Source organism: Polyodon spathula, chromosome 3, assembly GCF_017654505.1.
Source record: "Polyodon spathula isolate WHYD16114869_AA chromosome 3, ASM1765450v1, whole genome shotgun sequence".
NCBI classification, from domain to species: Eukaryota; Metazoa; Chordata; class Actinopteri; order Acipenseriformes; family Polyodontidae; genus Polyodon; species Polyodon spathula.
In genome coordinates this window covers 50370342-50393358 of record NC_054536.1, presented here as the reverse complement: position 1 = coordinate 50393358, position 23017 = coordinate 50370342, and the positions used below count along the sequence as shown (strand labels likewise).

General features: G+C 40.8%; 1 protein-coding gene across 1 annotated transcript in view; it reads left to right on the top strand.

Moving 5' to 3' along the window:
• The window catches only part of LOC121309075 (ankyrin repeat and fibronectin type-III domain-containing protein 1-like), a 35233-nt gene extending 27628 nt beyond the window's left edge, over positions 1 to 7605 (top strand). Inside the window, exons 16-19 of the mRNA XM_041241952.1 lie at positions 3517 to 3676; positions 4156 to 4322; positions 4852 to 5056; positions 6550 to 7605. Of these exons, the coding sequence (XP_041097886.1) occupies positions 3517 to 3676; positions 4156 to 4322; positions 4852 to 5056; positions 6550 to 6746 (729 nt within the window). The 3' untranslated portion in view covers positions 6747 to 7605. The remainder of the gene's footprint in view (positions 1 to 3516; positions 3677 to 4155; positions 4323 to 4851; positions 5057 to 6549) is intronic.
• The last annotated feature ends 15412 nt before the right edge of the window (positions 7606 to 23017 follow it).

Genomic DNA, 23017 nt, shown 5'->3' with positions numbered 1-23017 from the left:
AAATTCACGGAAGGGTACATTTTAGCTTCACTACATGTGCATTATAGAGAGGGAGTTATTTTATTTAGTATTTTAGTCAGATGTGTATTGTTGTGTTGTGTGGCGCCCACACACCCTCCCCTGTTTATAACTTTTTGGTTATAATGCTCATATTGTGTGTCCCCGAGACTCACGTTATAGCGAGGGAGCACTGTATTTATATAATTTCCCATTCGTCCACCCTCTCCCACAGTCTATACTGCATTAAAACTGTTGCAGATGGGGTTTATCCTGGGGTGGGGGTGGGGGGGGGTGTAATATATATATATATATATATATGAACTGTGCATAATATGCAAAGTCACTTACAATAGGACATCTCATCTGCAGGATGGAGCAACAGGGAGGTTAAGTGACTTGCTCAGGGTCACATTGTAAGCCAGTCAGTGGAAGAGGTGGGATATGAACCAGTGACCTTCTGGTTACAAGCCATGGTCTTTAACTGCTGAACCCCACTGACTCATAAATAGGGCTCTGTAAATAGGGCTCAGCCTGATCCTGGATGTGGTTTTCTGAGTGGTTTGGGAACTGACTTTGCTTCTGATTGATCTGTTTCACTCTACTCAGTCGTGACTGGCTGGAAAAATAGAACATATTTCTATTCCTGTGGAGTCGCTCACAGCCGGTGTAGACGCACTCATGCATTCCAGTCACTTCTAAATTATTCGCTCATGGCACTTGCTTCCAGTGTAGATCCACCTTAAGCCCTTTCATTGGCTTACATAATTTGAATGATGCTTCTTTTTTCAAAAGGTGTCATTAACACAGGTAGCGTCCCCTCCTCTATGGAGAATAACAAGGAAAACAACAACATTTATAGAACAAAACATTTTTTTCTAACTTTAGATATATTGATCACAGAAGATTAAAATGTTACACAATAATTAAAGTAAAATAATTTAACCCTTAGCGGTCCGTTTATTGAGAGTTCGTCAGGCACGTCAGGTCCAATTTATTTTCACACGTGCTGTTTAATTTTTTTTTTTTTCAGAGTAAAGCAGGTTCAAAAGGGATTGAATCGCAAAAAAAAAAAAACACTCAGTACTGTATCTACAGCCAAGCCCCTCGTTCGCTGTATTTTTCACATACCTCTTTATAGACATGCATACTGGTAAATCCTCTCCTGATCACTCGTTTTATCACCAAACTCCTCAATAATGCAATCCAAGTCATTATTTTATTACTATAAAAAAGCTTGGCATAAGTCTGTGATATTCTTTGAGCCCTGGATGCAGAAGCAGCTAACTCCATTGTTATGTGCGTGTTATCTCTGTAATGCATGGAGCTGTGGGAAACGCCCTTTTTTTTTGGTTTCATTCGGCTCCAATCGGTCTCACTCGGCCATTGAAATGTTTTCTCAGCTTTTTCCGGAGAAAAAATGACTAGAGACCTGTGCTTTACGTCTTTTTGATGATGTCATGACATAGGACCGCAAAGGGTTAAACATAATAAACATTTCAATTTTATTAGGAAAACATACTTAATCAACTCTTAAACTTGAGTCTGCAAGATTATTATTACAATGATTCTAAAACCAATTTAATCCGTTAAATATTCTGTATTGTTTTCCAAACAGAAATCTTAATTAACAGTTTGTTAATTAATAATTTGTTTTGTATAGACCAGACTGACAGGTCAGCAAAGCAGGTAATCTCAACTATTCCCCAGTTTAAGTATTTATGACCTTGTCTGACAAAGTGCCCGCCCATGTGTGTATTTTCTGTATACGTTGCGTGTGGTGTGTTAAATGTTGGTGTATAGGCATTGGTACACAGGATATAAACAGGTCTGTGTTTCACATGTGTTTAAAAATGTATATTTGTATTTAGGCACGAGGATTGCACAGCACTTCACGTGCAAGTAAAAAGTATGTGAGCACGGGGAATTGCACTTTATTATTTCACGTGCAGTTTTACCGAGACTCCAATTGAATGATTGATTAGCAGTTTCACCCACTCGGGGTTGTGTGTTCGGTGAGTGGAGAACGGGTGTGGAGAGGAGAGAATTGAGAACGAGAAAACTTAACAAAGTAATTTATATGACTGTTGTTTTCACTCACCTTGTTTGTCTGTTAGTCCACTGTTTGTGTAAGTGTTAGTCTGTTTTGTTTGTCTGTTTATTTTGGCTTCACGTGCCGTGTGCTGTTTTTGTTACAACCTTTTTAATTACTGTTCTGTTTATTTATTAAATGCTGAGCGAAAAGCATTCGCTCAGCTCCACCAAACTCCACCACTCTGTCGTTTATTTCCTGCTTCTGGTCGGACGTCCCCCACTCCGGCCGTCTTTGTGACACGTGGTGCTAGAAGTGGGATAGCAGTGGGATAACAGCGCCTCCAATCGTCAGAACAGAGCAGGAACCGCATTTTTTGAGGGAAAAAAAAAAAAAGATTACCAAAAAAATATATAAATAAATAAAATGGGATGGAAGGAGGATAAAGAGGTGAAGGACAGGGAGGAGGAGTGCCGCCTAAGGGCCAGACATCCACGGCGATTTAACCAGCCATCGCTGGGGTGCCTCCTCTGCGACCAGGACTGTCTGTTCGCCAACTGTCCCTTCCGCTGCTCCTACCAAGAGGGAGAGGAGGAACTGGCCCAAGAGAGGAAGGGGAGGAGGAGTCAGAGAAGGGGAAAGGAAAAGAGGAAGGCAGAGTGTCCACCACCCAAATCTCCACCAGCAGAGGAAGAATGCCTGCTGGTTTTGCCTCCAGAGCCAGAGGGAGAGGAACCATCTCCAGTGCCAGAGGGAGATGAGCCGTTGCTGCTGTCTTCAGCGCCAAAGGGAGAGGCCCCACCGCTGTCATCCCCTGCAAGTGAGGGAGAGCCGCACCAGTCCCCTGCAAGTGAGGGAGAGCTGCACCAGTCCCCTGTAATAAGGGTAGACTACACATCGCTCTCACCTCCGCCAGCAGGAGACTACACCCCGCTCCCACCTCCACCGGCAGGAGCAGAGCAGCAGGAGCGGCCTCTGCCTCCGCCACCTCCACCGGCAGGAGACTACACACCTCCGCCACCTTCACTGGCAGGAGACTACACGCCTCCGCCACCTCCACTGGCAGACGCAGAGCAGCAGGAGCTGGCTCTGCCTCCACCGCCAGGAGCAGAGCAGCAGGAGCTGCCTCTGCCTCCTCCACCAGTAGAGGGTGAATGCCTACTGGGTCCCTGTCCACCAGCAGAGGGTGAATGCCTGCTGGGTCCCTCTCCACCAGCAGAGGGTGAATTCCTGCTGGGTCCCTGTCCACCAGCAGGGGGTGAATGCCTCTGTCTCCATCATCATCGCTCAGGTCCACCAAACTCCACCTCTCTGTCATTTATTTCCTGCTTCTGGTCGGACATCCTCCACTGAGACTCCTGATAGGACACCAGGGCAATCTAATCCATCAATGAATAAATGTGTAATTAAAAGCAATGAAGATCAATAACTGATTAATAGATAGATTATTGCGTCTCTATTGATTAGTCTTTTCTGTGTTCTCCCAGGCGCGGGATTACCGTCTCTACACACAGGAAGTGCTGCAGTTCGGGGACAATGTCTCCTTCCTGCTGCTGCTTCCGCACCCCGAGGATATTTGGTCCGCCCCGGAGCAGCACGGGAGAGTCAACGGCTTCCTGACACTGCCGCTGCACATCTTTGAACTTGGTGAGCAGCAGGACAAAAGAACAGACACTGAGAGACACAGAGACAGACAGAGACACAGAGTCAGAGAGAGAGACTGACAGACAGTTTGAATGTGGTGAGCAGCGGGCAGACACTGAAACCTGTGTTAATACAAGACACTGAGATAGACACAGAGACAGAGAGAGAGCGAGAGAGAGAGAAAGATAGTTTCCATCCAGCTGCATCCAGTATTTCAGTGTATAAATCTGTGTGGTTTGTTTTTCTTAGTTTTTTAAGATATATTTTACTGCATGTTGTAATATATACAGAGACTTGATTCTTTTGCAGACTTGTTAAGCTTTCTTTAAATACGGAGAATACCAATGTGGCCTTAATCCAGAAATTGCCTTAATATATAGGTGACCTTGCACTGCTGTTTGAGAGAATTTGAGAGAATCGGGACTGCAATAAAGTGTCCTTTATTCTGAGGCTGTGTGTCAGAATGTTTGTTTTGTTTGCAGTTCACTTCTCTGCTTATGAGTCCGAGTTCTACTTGCGGTACTGCCAGGCCTCTGTGCTGCTGGAGCTGGACTCCAAACTATCTCAGCAGGCTCTGAGGGAGGCCCTGGACAAGACGGAGGCACAGAGAGCCAAGGAGAGGCACACCCAGGTCATGGAGCTCTCGCAGGTAAGGCACATTTCATCTGAACAGTCACCGTTTAACCTTCTGCCATGGTGAAAATAGCAATTGTACATTGGTCTGTTAAACAAACATAAAGTACGACATTGAAGACAGCATGTCGAAGCATTTGCCATTGAATTTACATTAAAGACACTGATAAATACTTCTTGTGGCTACATGAATGTATTAAGTTTCTTGTTTCTAAACACGTAAAGTGAAATCATGGCTGATGAAGAACGTTCACGTGAAATCCTGGGTCTGTGTGATGTGAGTCTCAGTGAGTGTGTGAGTCTGTGATTGAGTGTGTGATAGTCAGTGTGTGATGGTAGTCTGGGTCGGTGTGATGTGAGTATGTGGGTCTGTGTAATGGTAGTCTGTGAGTGTGTGTCGGTGTGATGTGAGTGTGAGTCTGCGGTGTGAGTGTGAGTCTGTGTGATGTGATTCTGTGTGATGTGAGTATGTGAGTCTGTGTGATGTGAGTCTGTATGATGTGTACATGACTATCAGGGTGAGAGCTTGTCTTGCTGTGTTTCAGCGTTTGGAGGAGCTGTGGCGGGAGGTGCGCTGGATCCCCGATGCTCTGCATTGGTACAGACAGGGCTGCTGTGGAGCCCCTCTACACTGCTTCATGGAGGCCAGCGTTCACACAGACACCGGAGTGAAACCAGAGCCAGCCCTGGACTGCCCCCCACCAGCACCTTCCAGCTCAGAGTGTAGCCCTGGGCCAGACTCTCCCCACGGTACGGAGCATTAAAACAGTCTCCTTCATTGGTTTTAATACGCTTCCCTATAATTCTGCTGTAGTGTAAAGCTGAGGGAACACAAAGCCACTTTTTCAGGAACAGTGGCTTGAAACCTGGTTCCAGGAGACCAGAAGACCAAGTTTGAGGCAACTTCCCTGTATCAAAGCCCAAGTCTCCTCTGGTGTTCCATGCAGTGGCCTGAAACCAAGTTCCAAGCCAGAAAGTGGCTTCCTGCACAGGATGACATTACTATACAGGATAAGATAAGATAAGTCATGCCTGACTAATTTCTTACTTACTTTATAATTAGGGCTTCAGATTTTAGATTTTAACTGATACAAATAAAACATACTCCCCCCCAAAAAAATTAAAAAATGAAATCAGTATATTTCCAATAAACACGGAAAAACACTGGAAAGGGTTACTCAGTTCACATTGACTTTACCCCTTTCCCCATTTAAAAAAAAAAAATACAAAAAAACCTACAAAAAACAACAGCACTTTCTCAGTTGGGCAATGTCCCTCCTTCCTGCCTTGTATTTATCATTGGTTCGTTCTGAATACTTTAAACCCACCACAACTATTGAGTGGCAGAAAATTCCTGCATTACTATTGGAGGATTGTAACATGTGAGATTTAAAATGAGATTATAATTAGATTTATAGCTATATTATTGTTCGATAGCATTTACACGCTCGTGGAATTTAAAACAGAATTGCAGAACACAGGAAAACCCCAGAAGAATATGCCTGTGACCATAATGATTTTATTGTGGAAGACAGCAAAGGAAAGAAGGTACAATTGTAGTGTGCAAGTACTGTCGATTTACTGTACATATTGTGAGAGAAAGAAATGTCCAAGAATTTTGGAAAGTAAACTAAAACAGCAATTAATAATTAATTAATCAATATAAAAAGCGAAAGCCCCCCCCCCCCCCCCCCCCCCCAAAAAAAAAAAAAAAAAAAAAAAAAACCTGATTTACATAAACTGGTAAATAGCTAAAAATAAGCATCAAAAAATTAAATTAATAAAAACAGAAGCACTAGTTATAATATTGTTTACTTAGCTCAAGTTCTGTAGTCTGGTTCGTACATTCATAAACATGTTGGAAAAACACACCCTAAAGCAGTTCCATTATACCTGCTTAACCTTGTGTAGATATCTCTGTAGTACAGTACTGCAGTTTCTGTTCCCCTCTTTTTGTTCTGACTCTTATCTCTGCATTGCATTGTACACCAGCTTGTATTGCACAGCCCCCCCATCTCTCTCTCTCTCTCTCTCTCTCTCTCTCTCTCTCTCTCTCTCTCTCTCTCTCTCTCTCTCTCTCTCTCTCTCTCTCTCTCTCTCTCTCTATATATATATATATATATATATATATATATATATATATATATATATATATATATATATATAAGATATATGTATTTATATATCACACAAAGTATATCTGATAGATCACACAACCCCCTATTCCCACTCTGTGTCCCTAGGCAGCTCTGAAGAGGATGAGGTGTTCTGGCCGCTGTGTGGCAGTGACTCAGACTCACCCCCCCAGCTCAGGAGCTCCAGGAGCCAGGTTCCCAGCCGGTACTACTCCCTGCGCCGGCCTGGGAAGGAGCCCTGCAGAGGGGCCCATCTTCCCGAGAGGAGCCTGGTGGAGTGGATCAACGGCTCCCAGGACAGCTGAGGAACAGTGGAGTTGTGGAATAGGCAGCTCACTAATATAATGGGACAGTCTATGAGTCTGTGATCCTGTGGTACTGTATTCCAGGCAGCTTGTTAATATAATGGGATAGTCTATGAACCTGTGGTACTGTAGTACAGTCTGCTCACTAACATAATGTGACAGTCTACATGGGTAAAAGTGGCCAGTGATCATTTTGACAATCACCTGGCCCCCCAAAGCTCTGGGATTATACATAGTGGTGCTGTAACAATTTTTAAATCATATACAATCTCTGCTTAACTCAGTCAGATGTTGTAAAGCCAGGGTTCATACAGTTTTTCTGATACAAATTTCAAGGACTTTTCAAGAAACGCTTAGACAATTTTCAGAGACCTAATTTAAGGAGTTAAAAAGCTTTTGCATTAACAGTTTATTTACCTGTATAATAACAAAAATCCAAATTATACTCACTTTGGGTATAGATAGAGCCACATGTTTTTCACAAATACGAAATAAAACAAAATGCAGCATATAAATTGAAATAAAACAAAATGCAACAAGAAAATAGAAAGGAGAAATAATTATAAGGCAAACAGAATAACATTTTTAATTTATACAAAAAATACTGTAATGTTGAGTGGAATTAAGGAGCCAGACGATCACAGCAAGATCTCATTCTCTAAACAGCAAGGGTCACCACACAACAACACAGCCCACAGAAGTGTGCAAGCTGCCCCTTTATACCGTAAAAACATGTAACCTTTAGGCATAACAAGACATACAATGTAGACATAAGAAGACATGGTATTGAACCCCACAAATCGAACAAGAGACAAACACAACACGATTGGACAACATTCACAAGCACACAACCCCCCCCCCCCCCCCCCCACCCCCCCCCCCCCCCCACACACACACACACAGGAGCACTCGCTCACATGCACAGACACTCATGGAGCAGCGACCCAAAACGATGAAATACATAACAGTTCACACAACACAGTGCAGATCGCTACACAGCTCCCTCCTAAAGTTCTCTTCATCCCTGAAGAGACAATGCTACAGTTGTGAAGCTATATGGTATTGGCCACAAGGTTGGGCAAGCCAAGTGAACTCCTCCGGGGTCATATTCCTGCCTGTAGCTGGCCCCTGGAAGTTGTGTGCATGGTCTGCTACTTCAGGAGATGCCTGGGTCCCATCCCCCCGCTGTGCTGACAGTCTCTCTTGGGATGCAACCGCCAAGTTATGGGCATGGTCATGGCGCTGTCAGATGCTTCTGGGGAGGGGGTTGACCCTGCCCCCCTGACCGTGCTGTTGTGTCCTCTGTGCTGCGACTGTCCGTCAGTGTTAGAGGTGTGGTGCATTTCTGCCATCTCCCGTTGGCTGGATAAGCCCTGCCATTTTGTGTCAGTGTACCGTGCCCCCTTCAGCTTCACTGCCCTGCCTGGATGAGCCCTACCGTTCAGCCTCAGGGTGATGTGCTCCCCTTCTCCATCAAGCGAGGCAACCCAATCCCGCTACCACTCTCTGGAGATGCTCAGTTCCTTTGCCAGTGTAACAGGTCTGATCTTGCTAGCTGTTCTGCGATCTGTCTGGCTATTACTTCTAAAGGAATCACACCAACACAAGACGGCAGGATCACATGACATTTATTCCAGATGAACAACAGACTGTGGTTGGAACAGGCACTTATACAGCAGTATTTTTCTCTCTCCGTCAGGCAGTAACAGATTTCCACCTCTAATACATTACTAGGTACTAGTCATATTTCAGTAAAATAAAATACAGTTATATCGTATAGCATATTTATTATATATATATATATATATATATATATATATATATATATATATATATATATATATATATATATATATATATATATATAAATTCAGCATCAGAATTATCTTATACAGAACACCCAATACCATATGCATCACTGTGACCATCTCTCGGTGAAAGAGACCGAATCATGTTACCTAATGTCCAGTTGAAACATTCAGTTGTACCGTTACCCATAGGGTGATAGACCGTGGTGTGGGACTGTAATTCACTAGTTCACTCTCAAAATTTACCCCCTGATCCAAATGTATATGTTCTGGGAATCCATAGATGCAAAAATAGTTATCCTATATTCCAAGCTACTTGTTTAACTGTCTGGTCAGAGGATTGGAAAGCATGTGGCATTTTCGTAAAGTGATCTGTGATCACTAAAACATCTACAGTTCTATTCTTGGAGTCCTTTGCAGTCCAGAAGTCTATGCAGACTAATTCTAATGGAGCAGTTGTTTTTATGCTCTCCAATGACGGTCGTCCCTCTGGCTCTGGTGTTTTACTGATCACACATCGGGTATAGCATTTCGCATAATTCCTCAATCTTTGTCAACAATTATCCAGTAAAATAAGATGAAGTGTTCTGAACTGACCCTAATGTCCTGCTTCATCGTGGCATCCCCGCATGGTTTCCTCTTTCAGCGATGTTGATACAACATATTGGTTCCTCTTCCTCCTGGCAATTGGGTCTTTTGATACCCTTTAAAGGATTCCACCATCCAGTTCTAATCTGTCCCATTGTTGAGGAGCCTCAGTAGTTTTACACATGCCTTGCCACTTTTCCTTCCGTTGGGGTCTGTGTTGTCTCTCTACATAATATATTGCCCTAGAAAGCTCTTCGTCCTCTAACTGCTTACCTCTCAGATTTCGTAAAGAGAATGCTGGCATTACATCCTGTCCAAAGGTGGTTAACTGCTGGACATGGTTAGCTATTGCAACAGTTCTGACTCTGGTGTCTGTCTCCCAATTGTTGTGCTTTTCAAAAATAGCCGAAACCTCTGCACTTGATAGAGAGCTAGCCACAGGTTTCTCAACCTTGGAAGCATTACACATTTCGATTACTTTGCTTTCCCTGACCTTTAGCTATTTGAATGACTTCTTGATAATTGTTGGAACATCTGAACAGATCTTGCACCATGCCCCCTAACAACTTCTCAGATTCTGCAAGTAAAGAGTTATATGGCTCTCTTATCAGGAGATGACTGATTCAGCTCCCCATAAATGGTTCCCTACTCAAGGCATCAGCCACAGTGTTCTTTGGACCAGGGACATATTTGATGTGAAACTCATACGGTTTAAGCTTTGCTATCTACCGTTGTTTGCATGCATCTAGCTTAGGTTTCGTCAGAATGTGTTTGAGAGTGGCCAGAGTTTTCACAAGCAGCCCATTTCATGGCAGGCAATTCAAAGCGATGGACAGGGTATTTGCTCTGTGCTCTGTTCAATGACTTACTTGCAAAGGCAATCGGACGTGCTTTCTCTTCCCCTGGAGCAACCTGGGATAGTACTTCTCCCCACCCATCAAAAGAGGCATCTGTGGACACTATAACACTAAGTCAGGATGAGCCAACACAACATTGGCCAGCAAAGCACTTTGAGGTCTTGATGTGCCTTCTCACATTCATGGGTCCAATCAGGCGCTGTTAATTTCCTAGATGGGTCCAAATTCTTCCGACTTCTCCCTCTACCAGTCTTGCTCCCTGCAGTTAACTGGAACAGTGGTTTAGGTATTGATGAACAGTTTTATATGAAACGCTGATGCCATATTACCAACCCAAGGAAGGCTTGAACTTTTTATGCTGAAAGAGTGTCACCATCAGGGCACATTAAATCTGCTTTGGTTATGCTAACTATGGCAGGGTCCATAGAGACCCCTTTCTCGTCAATCACACGGCCAAGAAATTGCACAGAGCGCCTAATTGCACAGAGCGCCTAAGAGTGAGCTTTAGGTTGTGGGCCCATAGTCTTTCAAAGACCATTTCTAGCCTCATGTCTTCCTGTTCATCTGGAGCAAAGACCATTAAATCATTTAGGTAACAAAGTAAAACTAAAAAGTTCTCGTCCCCAAATATACTCACCATCATGTGCATAAAACTATTGTGGGAGACCTTGTGGGAGTCTGTTATATTCATGTAAACCGACAGGCGCTGTGAATGCTTTGAACTGTTTATCCTCTTCATGGAAAGGAACATTATAAAAACCAGAAGTTAGATCCAGGGTACTAAACAGAGCACTTCCTCCTAATGCAGCAAGACAATCTGCCTGGTGTTGGAGTTAGTGAGCATCTTTTATTATCTTTGCAAAGGTCACTGTTCTTCCACATCAAGACCAAAGGTGAAGCAAACTCACTAGTGGACTTTCTTATTCCCCTTTCCTCCATTTCACTCAGAACTAACCGTAACTTGTGGTAGTGGGAAGGTGGAACACGTCTGTATGGCAATTGGAAAGACCTCTCGTCTGTCAGATGTATCCTGTGGGTAAAATCTTTCACTTCACCACAGTCAAGTCTATGTCTAGAGAAAATAAATTTATACTTAATAGTGACCTTGCACAACTCCTCCTTCCAGTAATCAGACACTTCGCATGATTCAAGGTTTAAGTCTGTCAACCTGTGGTGATTGCTTACAATCTATCTGTTGGTTGTTAGATCTCAAGGTCAAGTCAGTGTCAGTTTCTTCCTTCATCATATTCTCTAATGCTAGACAGGGGTAAACATCAGCAATCTTGGCATTTCTTTTGAGTGTCACAAGCTTACTTGTGGGATACATAATCTTCAATGGGACCCAACCATCTCCCCATGTGTCACTACACATCCCACTATGATATTCCTCGGAGCTGAACGAGCCTTAGTAGGTTCAACTATCACTGTGCTGCCGGGGGAGCCTTGTGCTTTTAGTGGTAACTTTCCCCATACTAAATGTTCATGACCAGGTGTTAGTGTGGCTGCTTGATTGAGCTTCACTGTTCCCACAGTATCTGGTAACTCATCACCCTTCCATTGATTTATACCAGCCAGCATAGCTAAGAACTCATCCCTCCCATTAACATCAGAAACACTAGGCTTTGCAATCATCTCCCAGTATTTATCCGGCTGTTTGAATTTGTGTATGAGGTGCTTAATGACATTTGTCCCAAAAATCAAATCATCAAGTTGTCCTGGTATGACCAAGGTAGGCACTAATAGCTTACAACTATAAACATCCAACTCAAGATCACAAACTCTTCGGGTGCACTTGCTTTCCTCCATAACCTATGAGCACAATGTCGGTGTTCTCTTTTACAGCACTGTCGTGTATATTTACATTTGTACATCTAAGGTCATATCACAACGTGGTTTCCTCACAAATTACTATTAAAGAACTTAGTCACTACAGTTCCCCAATTATACTGTAAACTACAGCAATAAATTACTCCAATAGTAATTCACAGTTCTGGCTTAATTTTAATTGATTAAATCAAGAACTTACTCTCTGTAAAAGTGCATCTTGTTTCAAACAAAACAAAACACTGTCAATTTAAGAAATAATTATTTTTAACTAGTTTTATTATATAGCACTGTGGCAGGCTGGCGAGTGGATAGAGGCCCAGAGACAGACTGCAGTTCAAAAAAAATAACTATTTTATTATAAATAAACAAAAATAAAGTGCACAAGGGCAAAATAACAGATACTCAAACACAAATAAAGCAAAAACAAAACTCACAAAAATAAAGTTTCCAGGCTGGGCAATGCCTTCACTGGATTTAGAAAATTCAAAAAACCACAAAACAAACACCAACCTGCTTCCTCAGCTCCCTTCTCCCAAATGAGAAGCTGAGGCCTCCTTTTATATCAGGTGGCTGGGCGCTGATTGATCGTTAATCAACCTAATCAACTAATCAACCCCAGCCACCTGAACATAATAAACCCAGGCAGGCAGGGGAAGTTAACCCATCCCTGCCAATTTAAAAGGGCAGAGCTTTGCTCTGCCACAAGCACACATGGATAAACAAAGACAAACAGAATAGATATTCTAAATCTAATAGCTATAGGCAACTCTTGATAGGTTAAGAATTATATATTTACCCTTGTGGAGCTTGAAGAAAGGTTTTAAAAGCAGGAATGTTTCAAACTTGATTTAAGAGTCCTGGAGTTCTGTTGCAAATTGTTAGATTTCCAAGAACAACATGTGAAGTTTTTCTTTTAAAATCTCATGTAGAAAGTCAATTGCAGTTAAGCCTCTTCAGCTGTCTTTTGGTTGCAGTTCAATTCAAGGTTTAGTTCCAAGGCAGATCGAAGTTCTTAAGTTGAAGAAGGTTTTCTCCAACAAGGCATCTTCTGTAGCATCCAGATGTATAGATGATTCCTCAAAGAATAGGTCTAGAATAGATCCTGAATGGATGGAAAAATCAAGACCCAGAAATCATTTGATTTCCAGTCTTTTAAAATTGGCATGAGGTGGGTGTTCTGAGACACCAGCCAATCATTTGGGATTGACCCAAAATGTAACCTCATTGGCAGTTGTCCTTTGAAAAAGGTGTGTCCTTGATGTTCAAAGAATTGTTGTCCACACCTTGGATAAGGCTGTCCATCAAATATCTTTTTAAAAACTAACTTAAGAAAAGTCTATTTTATTAATAACTCCACTGTGCTCCTTCCTGTCTCTATAAAACCTTCATATTCATGTTGCCCACAAAAAGATGAATAACTCCATACCTTATTATATATGGCTACTCAGAGCCTGAGTAACACAAATTATATTTGGTTATAAAGTACTATTTGTTCATTTTAAATTGTAACTTATTCTTTACAGATTTAACCATGTATGTGCGAAATGTCATTGTAAGGCACACAACAAATATTATCAATCCTTAACATCATACCAACAGTTATCAAAATACAATTTGAGATTTAGTTGGTATTGTTAGTTTAAGAAATTTATGAACAAAATTTTAGTGTCAATCTTGTATTTCGAAAGTTTTAGGAAAACCATGTATACTCATCTAAACGTTTTAAGGGTTTACTAACTGGCATCAATTCAAAGACATTCTCTAATCCACTTAGAGTTACTCATAAATTTCAATAGACATTTTAACACCTGGGCTAGAGACAGCCATTTTATCTCTGACCATTTAGAAAAACAGACACACTTTCTTGAGCACCTGGCTTGGCATCGTTATCTAATCAACACAATCTTTAATTTCTTCCTGGACCTGGCTAGCAGATCTGCAGACTGCTTTCTCAGTTTCTTTTGAAGCTTGCATTTTAAGTCGGGTGAGGGGAGATGAGAGAAAAAATGCAGGGGAGAACTCAGCACCTACAAGAAATATATAGAATTATATTAGAATACATAAATTTCCCTCACAGCACTATCTCGTACTCCAGCTTCGATCAGTGTGTGTTCCACAGTTTCATTTAGGGTACAAGCCATAGAGCCAGTGTCCAGCAAGGCATTTACTGTTATGCAATTTTGAACTGTCACATAAGTGTAAAATAAACTATCACAACCACTCAGACGCTGTATATTCTGAAATACTAGCTTTGCATGGTCAAGTAAGGTTTTGCTAATATTACTATAAACTCCAAATCCAGTAAGTCACTTTTGAGGGAGTTTTCAGTAGTGCCCACACGTCCCCTCTTCCAATGCAGGCTTTCTAGTTTCCATAACATTTCCAGAAGCACAGGTGGTCTGTTCTACAATGAGAAAATGTGGTATGGGACATGTCGTTACAAATCTGACAAGCCTTGTTAATAGCAGACCCCTTAGGTTGTCGTGGATTAAGTATGCCATAAATTATCTCAGGGCTCTGTACAGTGTCTAGTGAAGGGTTGCTTCGTAATCCTACTACGTCCTTTGTTCTTCCCATCAGCCTACTTCTTATTTCATCAAAGTGGTCAGTTATTCTAAAGCTTCTCTTTTGCAAGTATATTTCCATTAAATCCACCCATTCTTGGATACTACACTTCTTTGAGCCACCCCCCCGAATGATTGGAGGTTATTTTACATCAGACTTCAAAACCACATTCAATCGTGATAAATCTAACCCAGTTCCCTGTAATTGTGACTGATGTGGATTTGGGGGCTCACCGTTACCTGTCAGGGTAAGGTGGCCGTACTTTCTCTCTCAGATAACAGACGGGCTGTGACAGAGTCACCAATGTGCTTCCCTAATTCACTAATCAATGTGCCAGTTGTGTAATAGAATCATTTGACTCACTCCCATCTTGGGTTTAGGTGCATAGGACTGGGTTTATAGTGGTGCATGCATCACAACCATGTAACTTAAAACCTGATTCTTCACAAGCCCTTTCAAATACAGAGGTGTGTTTAACTGAAGTTTGGGGATTAACTTGTCCGGGCTTAATATGTGATGATTGTAGAGGCCTTCCCAATACCCCAGAATGGCTTGTCACCATCTATCCTCTCATATGACTAATACAAATTAGGATTCGCACAAAACGAACCACAAAAAAAAAAAAAAAAAAAAATAGTAAAAATAAAAAATGATAGTAATATAATAATAATAATAAATACTTCAATATGTAATATTGTCTTTACCAGTTAATATCTAAACTGAATAACAAACTGGCAACAGATAGGAGTTGGATACAGTGCTGCAGCAGCTCCACGGCGATTGGCACTCCACTGATCTGATGATCCAGGTCACAGCAGCAGTGTAACCAGTCTGATCTTGCTAGCTGTTCTGCATTCTGGCTGGCTATTACTTCTGAAGGAATCACAAACACAGGACGGCTGGTTCACATGACATTTATTCCTGATGAACAACAGACTGGTTGGAACAGTCGCTTCATACAGAAGAGAAAAATAGCTTAAAAGATTGAAGACATATTTCACATTATATTGATTTATGAGTTTCACTATGAGTACAAGATGCAAGCGTTTTTATTCTTAAATTGCCTAACAAGTAAGAATAACCCAGGTAATAAATCCCTAAGAGAATGAAACTGTTTGCAATGTCTAATGAAAGTCGCAACCAGACATGTTTGGTGTCTAAAAGAAATGTTATTTATGGTAGAAATAACGGGAATTCAGAATAAAATCAGAATTATTTAGCAAAAGTTATGCACGTTTTAAAAAGTTTCCTCTTTCCAGATTATGATCATAAACTAAATCAGACGGAGGGGGGAGAAATCAATAAAGATTGCAAGCCCATTCACTACAAAATAGCCAATCGGAGCTTGCAGCGGGAAATTCAAATAATCTCTTTGTTTGAAAAGTATAAAACCCCCTGGAGCCCTCACCTCCTTGCCGCCCCAGACCTGCGATAGCCCCCTCTGCTATCCGCTCAGACAACTACAAGACTGCACCTGGAGTCCTCAGCTCTCACTATTTATCCATCAAGGTTGGGAGCCCTGACACTCAGAGAAACACAAGGTAATGGAATGCTAAAAGTGACTGCTTTTCAGGCTAGGTAACAGTACTCTTAAAATATCTATTCAGGTATTGTGTGACCCCTTGTTGTGTCAGTATGTACTAGTATTTCTTTGGTAAATTGTTGTTTTAAACCTTAGTTCTCATTGTAATGCTTTTAATGTGACATTAATTGTGTAACTCTTTTGTGTGATTTTCAAACTTATTTTGGTTGCATGCTTAATAAATACCATCTTTCTAAGAAGAGATTCCCAGTATTGAATCATTTGCTCATGTTGAACAAACATGATTTATGAACTTTGAACTGTCTGGAATGTGGTCTATTTTCGGCTTGTTGTAATGTGTAAATCCACCATTGTTTTCAGAGGGTGATATTAAACATGGGTTTGTACATTATAATAGGACACAGCTTTTATTGGAGGTCCTTCAATGTATTGCTCTTAAGAATATATTAACTGCCTACAAGGATACCCACACAACCACAAGGGGTCTCCCTTCCCCTCGAGTAACGATCCCAACACTTCTTATCCCAACATGAACTTCATAATCTCTCTTAGTGAGTTTCATCTCCGCTACACCAGCATTCACTCGAGCAGTAATGGCATGCAGGCTCTGGTTAGGGCTTCCCCTGGCTCCCTCTTTCGTACTCAATGCTCTCGTTCTATTCCGCTACCAACACTAATGTAACTGTGATGGTCCATGTCCCATCCCCTATAAAAAATAAACTACTAATTTACTACGGTGCGTAAACTGAGTCATTGATTATACTGGGGCTGTTTGTAGTCTTACTAAGAATGTTCAATGTATTTATTTGAACGAACATGCATTGTTTTAAACTAGCAATAACAGAAAGCATATAAACACATATTGTACTTAACTCTAGTGTAGAGGGGTTGATCCCGTGGGTGGAAGCCAGAATCGGGAAAAAACAAAGAACAGAAACACAAAGTGAATTAAAAGCTGTGATACGGTCAGTGCATATCTCCCTGAGAAGGTGCACATTCTCTGAGAGATGGGTAATTAGCTATTTAGTAACCAGAATTGTCATAAAGTAGAATTAAAGTGAAAGAAATATGAAAATAAAATAGTTACCGGTTTGGTTTGTTAATGGCATTTATTATACCAGGGTGATGTCTGGGTGGCACCATCTTTGTGTGAGCACTGCATTGCAGTAAAGCGCTGCCATGTTAATGTGGGGAATATTGAGACCTCTGTTTTAACCTAAGTCCTGATTGTAGGCACAAGTGAAATTTGATTACCATTCTGTATTGCTGTACGGCAGGCGTTGCCATTTATAAATTGAAGGGGTGTTTTAACTTATATTAAGTTAAATTGAACTCTTACTGAGATTATTCTAGGTGGGATTTTAATTCAGAACCTCATGATTTTATATATTTACTGTGCTGTATTTATATAGGAGTTTGGAGTTTGTATTTAAATGTTTGTTAATGTTATTGTTCTGATTTTTTGTTTCTTCTAAGGGAAGGATTAACCTCAGCCCCAGTATAAAAGGGAAGCTGTGGCTGAAAACTGAGTGAACGGTTGAGAGAGATATGAGTGCTGCATGAGTGGCCAGAATATATTGTCTCTCTGTTTTCCTGCTAAAAAAAAACAAAACAAAAAAAAAGTTTATTCATCCTGCATTTAGGAGTTTCTCTTTTGCTTTGTAAAACATTGTCACAAAGACGGCTGGAGTGGGTGACGTCAGACCAAAAACAGGAACCAGGAAATAAGACAGAGAGGTGGAGTTGGGTGGAGCTGAGCGATTGGTACCGGTCAGCATTTAATAATTTAAACAAGCAGAAAATAAAAGGTTGCAAAGACAAACAAGACACAGGACACAGCACTCATCGCCAAAACAAAAAGACAAACAAAACAGACAATACAGACAAAACACGGTGAGCTTCTATTTGTAACTATTATTATTACAATTACATAATTACATTTCAGCTTTCAGCAGCATGATATAATGTAGCATTGTTTTCAAGGCAATCTGTTCATATGTTTTGTTTAATCAGGTAACATGAAAACAAAATGTATTTTCATCTGGGCTATAGGGGTATGCATGTTAAGAGCTCAAAGTTTTTTCTGATTACACTATGTAACACAATTTTTGTTCCTGGGTAGTAAGTGTTATTTCCTAATTGCTTATGCCTCAAAAGTATAGAAAATGGCTATTATTCCCCACAAACTTTGCTTTTGTGACCAGGACAGTGATATTTCAAAATATCACTATTCCCAATGGGAAAATGGGCAATTGTGTGTCTTTTCGTTCACATAAAGTCAGAAAAAAACAACATATGAATCCAAATTAACATGTATTTATACTAAAGTAATACAAAGATGACTACAAAAGATTTAGAAGTGAGTAGTTTTTCGAGATTTACGATTATACTGTATTTACAACAATTATATTAAAAATAAATGCATTTAACATACTGATTAATTTGTGGGCTGCTTGTATTACCTGCAGACAGGGACCTGTCCACCATTCCACAACCATCTTTCTTTTACCTGCATCTTATTACTGGGATTTTTCTGACACTCGTCCACATATAGTCAATACTCATTTAATGGAATTTCAAGGAAGCAGATTTCCACCACTAGGTCCCCACTGATTGACTTAAATTAATGTTAGAATATCAAGAGGGAAGAGCAATTATTATTATTATTTGTTTCTTTAGCAGACGCCTTTATCTAAAGCGACTTACAGAGGATATGCATCAGCTGCAAAGTCACTTAAAACAACATCTCACCCAAAAGATGACCTACAACTAGGTTGAGTGAACTGGGATTTGAACTGGGTACTTCTTGGTTTCAAACCCTTTTCTTTAACTGCTGGATCACACAGCCTCACATGATTGAGATTGCATATAAAATTACAGTTGTATTGGAATTACCTTAGCTTTTATTAAATTTGTACAGCTTTCTAATTGGGAAGGTGCCATTGTCATATTGTTTGATATTAATGAGATGAGGACTTTAGTGATGATATCTGATGTATGTGGCCAGGCCTTTTTTTTTATGCATTAATCGAATCTGTGTGTTTGCCTGTCACACTTTTATGACTCACAAAGAGCTTGGTTTTGCAACAATCCACCACATTTTAATCAGATGCTCATACACTCCTAGCATCTCATGCTAGATGTTATGGATTGCATGGCTACAGTGCCTATAGAAAGTTTACACACCCTTGAACTTTTTTCATATTTTGTTGTGTCAGTGCCTCTTTCATACATTTAAATGAGGATTTTTTTCCCCACTTATCTACACATCATACTCCACACTGTTAAAGGCAAAAATGTTTTTTATTGAGAAAAACATTATATAAAAATTAAAAATATAAAACTGAAAGATCATAATTGGTTAAGCCTCCACCCCCAAGTTAATACTTGGTGGAAGAACCTTTGGCAGCAATTACAGCTGTGAGTCTGTTGGGATAGGTCTCTACCAACTTTGCACATCTAGATTTGGCAATATTTGACCATTCTTCTTTACAAAACTCTTCAAGCTCTGTCAAGGTCCTTGGGAGCGTTGATGCATAGCAATCTTCAAGTCATGTCACAAATTTTCAATTGGATTTAGGTTGGGGCTCTGACTGGGCCACTCAAGGACATTTACCTTTTTGCTCCTTAGCCACTCCAGTGTAGCTTTGGCTGTGTGCTTTGGGTCGTTGTCAAGGTAAACTTCCGCCCCAGTTTCAGCTTTCTTGCAGAGGACAACAGGTTTTCCTCAAGGATATCTGTACTTTGCTCCATTCATTTTCCCTTCTATCCTGACAACTGCCCCAGTCCCTGCCGATAAGAAACATCCCAATAACATGATGCAGCCACCACCATGCTTCACAGTAGGGATGGTGTTCTTTGGGTGGTGCGCTGTGTTGGGTTTGCGGCAAACATAACGCTTTGCATTTAGGCCAAAAAGTTCAATTTTAGTTTTGTCATACCACAAAACGTTTTGCCACATGGCTACAGAATCTCCTGAGTGTTTTTTTTGCATACTTCAAAAGGGATTCAAGTTGGGCTTTCTTGAGTAATGGATTCCTTCTTGTCATCCTACCATACAGGCATCCTACCTGTAGCTCTTGCAAAGTTGCCATTGGCCTCTTGGTAGCCTCTTTGATTAGTCTCCTTCTTGCTCGGTCATCCAGTTTGGAGGGACGGCCTGATCTAGGCAGGATCTTAGTGGTGCCATACACCTTCCACTTCTTAATTATCGTCTTGACCACGCTCCTGGGGATAATCAAGGCCTTTTATATTTTTTTATACCCATCCCCTGATCTGTGCCTTTCAACAACTTTGTTCCAGAGTTCTTTTGAAAGCACCTTGGTGCTTATGGTTGAGTCTTTGTTTTGAAATGCACTACCCAGCAGAGGGAACCTACAGGAACTTCTGAATTTATCCTAAAATCACGTGAATCACTACAATTTAACACAGGTGAAGGCGACTGGTTACACCTGAGCTAATTTAGGACTGCTTTTACAAAGGGGGGACACTTATCCAATCAAGCTATTTCAGTTTTTATTTTTAATTAATTTTCTACAAATTTCTAGAATATTTTTTATCACTTGGAAGTTGTAGGGTAGGATGTGTAGATAAATGAAAAAAAAAACTATTTTAATGCATTTTAATTCCAGGCTATAAGGCAACATATGGTGAAAATTTTGCAAGGGTATGTAGACTTTCTATAGGCACTGTATATAATAATAAAACAGATATGCCCCCTCCCCCTTCCCATTTTGAGTCTGTAACATTTAACTACACCCATATCATATTTCTTTTTTAGTTTGTTTTCTTTAAGAAATTAATGTAAGTATAACCAGGCCTACATCACTGTGGTTGGAAATTGTTTGTTGAGTAAGAGATTGATCTGTGGTCCATATTATCATCGACTGTCCACTCAAAGCACAAGTTTTCCAAGTTTGTCTATGACTTGACTCGTCAAGAACTATGTACAGTACACTAATTCTGCTGCATCCTTCTTACACTTCTTGGATAATTTATCTCATTCTTCTTGATTGATGAGAATGTTATAAATATTGTTTTCATTTCAAATGAATTGTTAGCCCCTTAACTTTATTATAGCATTTGTACAATTTGCTCAAGAAGAAAAGACTGCAATTAATTGCAGTAATATTTAAGTTCATTTTGAAAGAAACAAAACTTGCATTCACATGGTTCGATTTATTTGGACAGTTGCACACAAGGAAATTAAAACGGGTGTAGGCCCAGAAAGTGGTACATCGTCAAAATGTGGTACACGAACCAAAACTTGACCTGTGTAACACCATAAAATGGTACACTGTCAATGCTGTGATTGACTACTGTATAAATCACTACGAATGAGCCAAACTGTAGTTCACCCACAAAATCGTATCTGTTTAAAATTTTAGCTAACCCAATTTGTTGCTCATCAGTAAAAGTCACATAAATTTGCTGAATTGTGAAAATAAAATTAACTTTAAGGGTCAAACTCAATATATCGTACACCCTTCAGATGGGCGTTTCCATATTTTCTGAGCTAAAATGATTTGCACATGCCCGGGCAAGCAGGGTGTACATCTTTTTAACGTACCACAAAATAACACCACATGTAATCGGGGACTGTGGATTCAGAACTGTGGATCAGGGATTTTTTCAAAAACAGATTAAATAGTTGTTCAGTACCAGAGAATGACGCTTTAACTGTATTTGTCGTCTTATAAATATACATTAAATAAAATAAGTTTTGTCTTTTCGTCTTGCTTTCTTTTTCTTTTTCCACTTGGAGGAGCTGCCTGCTATAGTGCGTTCACCTGTACCGTAATGAGTGCGGCAATGCCAATACTAAAAATAACTGTTCATATATATTTTTTTCTCAGTTGTATTTTTTACACCCTCAAGCATAGCGCCGATACCGCTGTACAAAAAAGCAGCCTCTTTTGTACAGCAGTATCAGCGCTATACTTTAGTTCGAGAGGTCCCGGGTTCGCGCCTGCCCTCTGCCTGTGTGTGGATTGCCTCGCCCTGTGTGATGTGCTTGCCTGTGGGAACTGAGATAGCTACATTGGTGTTAACAGTGGGATGCCGGTACCCCGACACGCACTCGTTGGACTGTAGCCTGGTGGGCTTGAGGCTGGCAAGGGAGAGTGTAGCATGCACGAGGGAAGGCAGCAGCAAGGCTGGTAGGTGACGTAATCACATACAAAGACATAAGCCCGATATACGGCCCTTGCAAAGGAGCCACCTCTTTTGTACAGCTGTATCAGCGCTGTGCTTTGGTGCGAGAAGTCCCGGGTTCGCGTCCGCCCTCCACCTGTGTGTGCTGAATTGCCTCGCCCTGTGTGATGCACCTGCCTGTGGGAACCGGGATCGTTACTATTTGTTCGTGTTAAATTTAAGTCGTCAATTAAGATAGTAGTAATCACACACGATTTATTTCCTGTAGGCACAATATGTACAATCATAATTCCCTTATATTAAAAATCTATTCTGTCTATTTGAATTCCCAATCCCCGGTGTTACGCACATTTCTGTCTCCCCATATAATTCTGTATCCCTTGATTTGCATGCCTGTGCAGACGCCGTTTTTCAAAGCTGGACGCGGATGCGCGATATTCCTGTGCCCGAGTACCGCTATGTTCTCAAGCACATTGAGTTCTGCTGCAGTTTGCAACAAATATCGAAAACAAACCAAACTAATTCTGTAGCAAAATAAAACAGCACATTTAATACCACTGAATTTATTCCGTACGCTCAGCCGCCTGCGTTGCTCAATACACGAAACCCTTGATTAAAAGTAACCTTATAAAACTATTTTTTCTTTTAAAACATACTTTGATTCCATTACATGCAAATACTGTTTAGAAACATCAAGTGTTCACGTATGGCGATCTTGATTGCGCAGGCGTCAAATCTAAGGGGATACAGAATTCTATAGGAATATAGAAATCTGTGAAACACCTATTCTCAATCCCCTATTCCCAATCGTCGGTTGTAGTTTCCATGCAGTCAACTACACGGCTACTGGATTTCCCAGGGTGTTACCAAAGTAGGCAGCCCGAAAAACCTCTGCAATTGGTTTGCACGGACCCTATATTATGTTGTACT